The sequence below is a fragment of the Callionymus lyra genome, chromosome 13, assembly GCF_982586985.1.
Source record: "Callionymus lyra chromosome 13, fCalLyr1.hap1.1, whole genome shotgun sequence".
In the NCBI taxonomy this organism is placed as follows: Eukaryota; Metazoa; Chordata; class Actinopteri; order Syngnathiformes; family Callionymidae; genus Callionymus; species Callionymus lyra.
In genome coordinates this window covers 8,469,600-8,478,973 of record NC_141830.1, presented here as the reverse complement: position 1 = coordinate 8,478,973, position 9,374 = coordinate 8,469,600, and the positions used below count along the sequence as shown (strand labels likewise).

At 40.3% G+C, this 9,374-nt stretch overlaps 1 protein-coding gene across 3 annotated transcripts in view; it reads right to left on the bottom strand.

Annotated features, from left to right (window-relative positions):
- Positions 1 to 2,924: 2,924 nt before the first annotated feature.
- Positions 2,925 to 9,374, bottom strand: part of rims2a (regulating synaptic membrane exocytosis 2a) — a 156,327-nt gene continuing 149,877 nt past the window's right edge. The window contains exons 1-6 of one of the 3 annotated variants that reach the window (XM_087805332.1): positions 8,914 to 9,105; positions 4,903 to 5,044; positions 4,708 to 4,820; positions 4,538 to 4,639; positions 4,305 to 4,444; positions 2,925 to 3,448 (exon numbers count right to left, since the gene is read on the bottom strand). In XM_087805332.1, the coding sequence (XP_087661458.1) occupies positions 3,245 to 3,448; positions 4,305 to 4,444; positions 4,538 to 4,639; positions 4,708 to 4,820; positions 4,903 to 5,044; positions 8,914 to 9,058 (846 nt within the window). In that variant the 5' untranslated portion in view covers positions 9,059 to 9,105 and the 3' untranslated portion in view covers positions 2,925 to 3,244. Of the gene's footprint in view, positions 3,449 to 4,304; positions 4,445 to 4,537; positions 4,640 to 4,707; positions 4,821 to 4,902; positions 5,045 to 8,913; positions 9,106 to 9,374 lie in introns of those variants that run through there. The other 2 variants (XM_087805333.1, XM_087805331.1) reach the window with 2 other exon arrangements.

Below are 9,374 nucleotides of genomic sequence, written 5' to 3'. Positions count from 1 at the left end.
TCTAAAGATATATAAAGAAGCAGATGTACATTTTCTGAAAGACAAGATCTTTAATAAAAGTTCAAGAGCTCAAGCAGGTAATAGTTAAAAAGGGTAAATCCAAAACGTAGTCAACTTGACAAAATAAATCCAAAACACGAAGGAGGCAAAACAGAACCATAACGTCATTGGTAACAAATTCACTCGCGGTGCGTTCAGGGCCCCTCGATCCTGCAGCCGCCGACCCCTGTGAAGAGAAAAGAAAAACACACAAGAGACGGAAACTAAAAGATATAACACTAAAAAAACTAAACTATGACACTGATAATAATAAATCACATTCAGTACAAGAGGTTAAAAAATAAACTAGTTGAGTCTATTGTTTAACGCTTAGAAGAAAAAAAAAAGAAGGGAACTTTTATATGAATAACGTTATTGTTTAGTAGGTTAGAATGACCTATATCTCATGCATCCTCTCGTACACTGCTGAACTCGCAAGATTCTGAAATAGCTATATAAATAAATATTACTTACTTACTTACTTACTATACATCCATGCATCCATCTATCCTATACATCCATCTATCTATCCTATACATCCATCTATCTATCTATCTATCTATCCTATACATCCATCCATCCAGACATTCACAAACTAATGATTTATAAAAATTCCAAATATAATTTTTGTAGGAGTTGGTGTATCTTCCTTTACTATATTTATTCCATGTAGGATGTTTTTTTTTGCATTTGAAATAACATTAAAATGATATTTTTAGTAAAAAAACAAAAAAACAAACAAAGTTGATCCACGTTGACAAAATAGCTGGTTTTCCACTAAACTATAATAATAGGTTTTCCTTCTTTATTCGCTGAATTATTAACCTTTTAACCGTGTTCCCATCCCCCCCACAACAAATATGACACGCAGCGTTAGTGTAATATCAATTTTTTTAATTTTTAATTTGAAAAATAACTTACATAAATCTCTGTACTCAACCATACTTGACCAAGACATAGCCTTGGCATTAACACATTGCACCAAAAAAGAGAAACTGAAAAAGGCATTCAAAAAGAATAAATAAACATATGTCTTTGTCATCGTGAGGCGTTCTTCCTCTCCCGGAGGAGGCCAGCGGTTCGGAACCGGTACCGGTTTATTCAAATCCTGACATCTAAAAGTTATGTACACTGGGAGGAGGGAGGAGGGGTGTCGAGGGGATGGGGGGATGAAAATAGAATCTGTCTGGATGGTAAAACAAGTCCTGTGGAGGAGAAAGAACGCCTCAGCTCAGTTTCATTCAGACATACTGCAACTATAAGATCCTCCCAGACGTGAGACAAGTTTTTTTTTTTCTTCTTCCAGAATTACTTAAAAAATAGAAAATAAAATTAAAAAAAATCAAACTGGTCTTGGCTTTTAAAATAAAAATTAACAAAAATATATAGTCGATGAATTTTCATTCGAAAAACAGAAGAAAAACAGAACATTTTTTTTCATGTGGCAAATATCCCTTATTTTTGAACTCGTGATTTAGCTCTTTTTTTTTTTTTCACAAACAAACGCCGCGATGGTTGAAACCACGGCAACACGGCGGGTCCGGACCCCCAACCCCCCCCTCCCCCCGCCCCCACCCTGCGGTGCGCCCCCCCCCCCGGACCGTTTTTGCATGTTCGTTCAACAATACTGAAATAAAAAATACACTTCACAACTGTGTCGTCCACCTCCATTGATTATATCAAAAAAAAAAAAGATTCCTCGTCACATTATTTTTTTTTCCCCTCGGAAAAATCTGACAAAAACAAAAAAAGAAATAAAAAAAGAATGACGTCTTATCAGGGAGAGAAAGTGGGAGAGAGAGTTGGAATGTTTTGATTAAACTTCAGGGTCGCGGAAGACCCCGAGAGCTAATTTTTACGTTCAATTTTTCGGGGGGAAGAAATGATAAAAGTTTGACATGCACTGTACAAGAATCTGCAAAAAATTGTTTTTTTTTCCCCCAAATATTGATCTTTATCAAAACATGCCGAGTTACTGTAAGGTGTGCCCAAGACATGTTGCAGAGGATTCCTTTTTCAACATGCTTGTGTAAAGAAAAGAAAACACCGAAAATGGAGGAACAAAATGAAAGTAAAAAAAAGTGAGGTGAGAACGTACCCTGGGACGAGGAAGAATAAACATTTGCACATCATGTTTTATCTTAATACGCCTTTTTGTTACCATGAATCATTTACATTGACTTTTTTTTTTTTTTCCTCCTCACACTTTTTTTTCTCTTAAATATTTTAGTTCCTCCTCATCTGCTCTTTTGAGTCTTAATGATCTTTTTTTTTAGTTGTCGTATCACGATGTTACATTCACTCCCCTTTGAAAACCATGCACTAGTGAAATTGATCTTTTTTAAAAAAAATCATAGAAATCCTTTGAAAATGGCTGTCGATTTAATCTTTTTTTTTCTTTTGTCTTTTCGTTGAAAGTTGCAGCCTCGAGAAAATAATTGTTTTCTTTTCCGTTTCATTATTTCAGCTAAATTTGTGTCGTCATGCAAACCGAGAAGAAGAGAAAGGAAGAAAAAAAACGACTGTTGAGTTTTCGGACGGATTCAAGAAAAAATAAAAAAGGTGGATTGTAAGATTCTGGATCTGGTGCTTGAAGGATCCTCCTCGAATATTGCTGTCACCTCCCGGTGTTTTTATCTCTTTTTTCTTTTTTTTTGGATCGGGCACAATCCGGGACACACCTCGGGGGCCCGAGGCGAGTCCGCCTCGAAGGTCCCTGACCTCGCATCATAACAACCCCTGCAGATACACTGACGTAGACAAGAAAAGAAACGAATAAAAAAAAAGAAAAAGCCAAACATTTATGTTTCATTCTGAAAAAAAAAAGAAAAGGGGGCTCCCGAGGAACCCGCCCCCCCGATACCCTCCCCCCCCCAAAACCCCATGGCTTCAAAATCTGGTTGAAAACCTGGAACTGACTGATTCCTCGTGCTAAGGAGTTCATTCCGGCTTCCTCCGAACAAACAACGGCGCCGGGCAGTCCCGGGTCGCCTCGCTGCGCGACCTCCGCCACGTGCACGACGTGTGCGACGTTTTCTTTTTTTTTTTTTTTTTTGCTCAAAAAAGACAGGATCACGTTTTGCACCCCGAGAAACAGGCTCAGAAGACACAACATCAAGCATGCAGTGTAACCGGGGGGCGTGACCTGCGGTCGCAGACGCGGCGCTGCTGCTGCTACAACGAACTGCTCTCCGTCCTCGCGCTGCTATGACCGAGAGAAACTGTCCAGCGACGACTGCGAGGCTCTTCTGGTCAGCGGGGCCAGCGTGGGGTCCACCAGGGAGGAGGGCGGGAAGAGCTTGAACCAGCCAATCACCATGTTGGACAGGTCCAGCTCGTCTAACAGTATCTGAACGGCTCCCATGAAGGATTTATGGTCCATGCGTCCGTAGTCGCCCCAGACGATCACCTGCGGGACGAACACACCGTCGATCAACCACAGAAGAAGAGTTTTTCTCCCATAGACAACCTGTGTCAGGCTAATGCTAAGGCTAGCTCTGCAGGTACACTCTAAATCAACAAATGTGTTCGTGGTATTCCTTGTGTTATCTCAGGGTCAAGGTGACCTCAAGGCCTGAAAACAAATGTGTTGGAGTTATGCCTTGTGTTATCTTTGGGTCCAGGTGACCCAAAGGCTCTAAAAAATGTGCTTAAGTTATCCCTTGTGTAACCTCTGGGTCAAGCTGACCGGAAGGCTCGAAAATAAATGTGTTGGTGGTATCCCTTGTATTATCTCTGGGTCAAGGTGACCGGAAGGCTCGAAAACAAATGTGTTTGAGTTATCCCTCGTGTTGTCTCTGGGTCAAGGTGACCCAAGGGCTGGAAAAACAAATGTGTATGTGGTATCCCATGTGTTATTTCTGGGTCAAGGTGACCCAAAGGCTTGAAAACAAATGTGTTTGGGGTATGCCTTGTGTTATCTCAGGGTCAAGCTGACAAGAGGCTTGAAAACGAATGTGTTTGGCGTATCCCTTGTGTTATCTCTGGGTCAAGGTGACCCGGAAGGCTCGAAAACAAATGTGTTTGAGTTATCCCTTGTGTTGTCTTTAGGTCAAGGTGACCCAAAGGCTTGAAAAGAAATGTGTTTGTGGTATGCCTTGTCTCTCGTTTAAGGTGACCCGAAAGGCCTGAAAACAAACGAGTTTGAGTTATCCCTTGTGTTATCTCTGGATCAAGGTGACCCAAAGGCTCGAAAACAAATGTGTTGGTGGTATCCCTTGTTTTGACCCAGAGACAATCAATATCCATAAGATCGGGTTCCTCACCTGTAGAACTTTCCCTCCTGGACTCTCTTCGAACGGCAGTTGCTGCTGGTAAAGAGGGTCCAGAGTTTTTCTTGCTACTTTTGTTTTCTTTTTGGCTATGCAGACTCCATTCTCCAGAAGGTAGACCTTGACGTACGGTGCTGCGGGGACAGGAAACGGAAGCATCATGAGTGTCATCACGACGGGGAATATGTTCCCGATTAGGAAGAGCGAGAGGATTGTCTTCTGCTGACCTGGCAGTGCCTTGGAACCCGGTTTCCCCACGAGGCCTCGGGCTCTGATGACCTCCACCTCCAGAGCTCCTTTCTTGTCCACCATGCCGATCTGGATGTCGCCTTCAACATTAAAAAAAAAAAGGTTAGGTTGGTCTGAACCGGATGAAATTCCGGAATGTCGGTTTTACCCATAGGAGGCGTGGCCAGCGTCTGCCGGCCCACCAGCTGGGCGGGTCCAAGACCGTCCAGGAAGTCGCTGAACTGGGCGTCGGAGGAGAGTCTTACTCCGGGGAAGATGAGACTGAAACGGAGGGGGCGCCAATTAGAGAAAAAAAATGGCGTGTGGTGTGTTTGGTTGAAAACCATCTTGAGATCTCACTCACTTTCCCTCCGAGCTGTAGCTGTTCATGCTGCCGTCCGTCGACTCCCGGCTCGCCTGCCGGGTCATCCGGCTCCTCATCTCCACCGCCAGACCCGTCTCCGTGCTCCTCTGGATGGTGCTGCGCAGTTTCTTTCCTCCTGCTTCTGAGGATGAATGTGAGGCGGGAGAAGAGATGGGGGGAGAAAAAAAAAACGACGACGTGGTTAGTGGCGAAAAAATGCTGACACATCAAAAAGTTTAAAAAACGAGGAGCTTCGTTTCATGGTTCAAACCAGTGAAGCTCAATGAGCAGAAAAGTTGTTTTTTTTGGGTGTTTTTCAGCCTGCGGTTTAGTGTGCGTACACACATTGTATCTCCCTCTCTCTCTCCCTCACACACACACACACACACACACACTCTCACGGCTGATCCAAGATGACAGCTGACGCCCTCCATTAGCAAACGCTCCCGCTCAGCACCACTGTCAGGCCGGCTCGTGGACCACGTGTCGGCGCCGGCGGCACAAATGAACAACCGCCGCAACCTTTAGCAAGTTCTGAACCTCAAATCTGATTAGCAAACCCCCGAGGACGCGGAGGAGCGTCTCCAGACACATATTTATGAACTTATTCAGATGCTTTTCCACCATGTTCTAACACTGATTTTTTTTTTAAAAACGGGCAAAAAAACAAAAACATGGTTCAAAAAAAGGTCCACGATTCAAGTCTATTTTTTTTTTTAAAGCTGTTTACCAGACAGTTACATGTTTTAGAAGAAAAAAATAAATCGAGATCTTATAATAATAACACTAGTTTTTAGTAGGTTGCATTATGCATCCCCTCATACACTGCTGCACTTGTAGCGACTAGCGGTTATACAAGCTAGCATCTCTAGCTGTTGAAAAAAAATGGTGAAAATTCATTTGAAGATTTTCTTGCAAAAGAAAATTTTATTTGATAGAGGGTCATTTTTTGTTGAAAAAAAACAAAACAAGCTAAAGTTAAACATAGTTTAACTGATGTTCTTTATCTCGAGGAAAATATTATTTGAAAAAAAAAACGAAAATGAAACAGTTTTTTTATTTGGTCTTGATGAGTTTAACATTAAATAAATTGCTTATTTGAACACGGATGCTCCTCTCATGATGCAACATTAATAGACTCAGGGACTCATTCATTCCTCGTGTTATTAGATTGTTTAATTCTGAGTTTGGAGGCAGGAGTGAAATTTGATTCTATTCTATGTTAATCTTTGTATCCTTTTTATTTTTCTTTGATCTATGTTCTCCATTCTTTTGTCATTTTGTTCTTTTTATTGCACTTTTATTGCACTGTTCTTGTTCTTGGTTTATGAATCTATCGTCCGTGTTGCTGTGTGCTCGAAAAATATCTAATTATTCTGCATATTTGACTATTATTTATTCAGTTTTCTAGCAATTTATTTTTGTGAAATTTGTTTTCAATTGTAAGATATATTTAAGGAGAACAAATGTACAGTCTAAAAATATTATATAAATAATATCTAAAAAAAAAAGTGTTATTTCTTACGGAGGTTAAAACATTTGTGACTGTGAGAAAAGTTTGAAAAAATAACATTTTAAGAGGTTTAACAAAAAAATGTTAAAAAAAAAAGTTTACTATGAATTCAGCATCAAATTAATTGATCAATTATACTGCATATACTGATATATCTATTATTTTCTTGTCGAGTGTGTTTTCTCTGAAGTTCTTTTTCTCGCAAAAGAAACATTTGAAGTAAAAAAAAGAATATTTTGGGAGTTAATTAAAGTCAAAAAATTATGTATTTCATTAAAGTCTTATGTTTTGTTTCTCTGCTCTGATGTTGTTCGGCTTCAGTCGCTCATTAGCATCCGTCCTCCGTCAACCTCCGAGGATGAGCATCTCTCGTCGTATCTCATCCTGCCGTGAACAGCCCTTTAATCCTTTCATCCTTGAAATCTCCCTCGTTCAGCTCTCCTCCGCCTCCACTTCCTGCTCGCCGAACAATGGCAGCGTCTGCCGCCGAGGCCGCCTCTGACGTCTGCACTTGGCCTCGGCCAATCAGCCGGGGCCAGATGTTATTGATGAACGCCGCTCCATCTCGTCGCGTGTTGACTGAACCTTCTCCAGCTCGCTTTTGAATTGTGACTCAGGACTCGGTGCTTATTGTAGCGACTTCCACTCGTGAGCGGCAACTGCGATCGTCACGTAAACAAAAAGCAACACAAGTTTCTTCCTCTTGTGTGTGTTCATGATGTGCACTTTCCTAGCAAAGGTGTAGCAAACACTGATTATTACTTAGTCTATATTATCTGGGGTTTTGAAAACGTTGAAAAACATTTTTCGAACAAACTTTGAAATCCCTTGGGGTAGCATAACAATCGAATCAAATCATTATAAATGTTATTTTCGAGATATATTCTTTAAAAGATATTTGTACTTAAATTAAAATTATTATTAATAATAAATAATTTGTGTATGTGCAAACAAGTATTTAAGAGTTTCCAAATATGATTAATTCCACCTAAAGGTTGATGCTACAGTACTGGTGGCTAAAAAAGTGGACAGAACTTCCTTTTTGGCAAAGATGTCGCATCTTTATCCCTTGTGTTATCTAAGGGTCAAGTTGACCTAAAACCTTGACCACACAAGCGATACCACAAACACCTTTTCTCTGGGCCTTTGGGTCACCTTGACCCTGAGATAACACAAGGGTAAAACAAAGATGAATGACATGCAGTTTTGTTTTATTGTTTTATCCTTTGTTCAATGCTGCTGTGTATGTATAGCAGTTCAACCATGTACAACGAGTGCAACAAGGTAGAAAGTCAGAAATCTTTAAGAAAAGATTTCACTAGTTATTAACTAGCTAACAAATCTGTAGGTAGTTGTTTTAGAGATGGATCATCGAACCACTTTTCAGTGAGCCCTCTAGTGGTAACTGTGTCGCCTCTGAATTCTCTTTTTTATATAACAAACACAATATATAATAGATTTTTTCCCTTTAAGTTCTTGTGACTAGGCAAAATACAGATGCGGTCAATGGATTGAAAACATTTTCAACATAACTTTCCTACCGTAAGATTCTAATTATGTTAAAATCTTTAATAAAAAAATGTTAATTTAATTTAAGCATTTAATCTTTTTTTGTTTCAATAATTCTATTTAATCATTAGCATTTTAAATTTTGAGGTTTTTTTGGTCATACATGTTTTTGAATAGTATAATTATTGTGAGGAATGTGAATATTTTCAAAGTGAATAATTAATTCCTTAAACATAGAATTCGATTTTCTAATAATAAAAATACAGTTTCTAAATTAAGCCTTTTTAATTCATTATAATTCTGTTGTATTAAGTATCAAGCTCTCTACTCTTTTGGTTTTGTCTGGTGGCAATTCTAATTTTTAATATTTAACTTTGTGTTAATAAATTCCTTAATTTGGAAATTAAATGAGGTTTTTTAATTTCAATTATAAAAACAACATCAAAACTTTGTAGTTACACATTATTGAATTCAATTATTAAAGAAAATGCTTCAAAAAAGTTTCACCATTTGAAATGTTAATTAATTAAACCATTCAATTTTGTCATGGAACTGATATACTTCCATACAGTCACTCTAACTTTGTTCATCTTGTAAGTACTAAAAGCGCCAGAGCACAAATACACATTAAAATACAAAGTATACTCTTGTATTTCCAATCCTTAGTTCTGTCCAAAAACCTCTCGTAGCATCTCATATTCACCTGGATACAGTTTCATGTTTGCATTATAGTTTCAGACACAAGAGAACATGCCAAAAACTTCTTCTCTCTCGGAGTTAAACACCATTCGACGTCTATCTCAGGCCGGACAGATGCGTCGATTGCTAAATATTTACTTTCAGGGAATTGAACCTGAGAGCATCAGAGACGCCGACTCAGCACCGACTGATGTTTTGTACCCATCATTGAATCAACAACGAGCTCCAAAAAAAAAAAAAAAACCCTGTTGAATGTTGTGAATCTGCAGTGTCAGGCGTCAGAGTCTTACCCCCGTCTTCTTCGTCGAAGGAGTTCATGCAAGGGAAATAGACGGCCAGAGCCTCGAACGACGCCGAGAGGCTCATCTTGCTCTGGGAGTGCTGGATGCGCATCCCTGCAGCCGGAGCGGCGGAGTCGTGTCCCTGCCTCCCCATGGTTTCCAAAAACGCTGCGAGATCAGTTAGTCCAGGAGCCGAGCGTTCTTCTGGTGCATGTCTCGGCGAATTGCTGCTGCGAGGTCCTCGATGTCTCGCTGCACCTCTTTCCTCAGCGGGGAGGGGGGGAGCGAAGAGCCGCATCGACCCTCCCACCAATCAGAGAGCTTGTCGGCTCGAGTGCACCTCAGCTGGCTCTGATGGTGAATGAGCTCTACCCAGAGATACCAACCCCCCCCTTCTGTTCCCCTTCAAACCAACTCTATTCCCTCTTATTGTCCCTTCTGTAGGAGTCATCGCCGCTACTGGTCTGTTT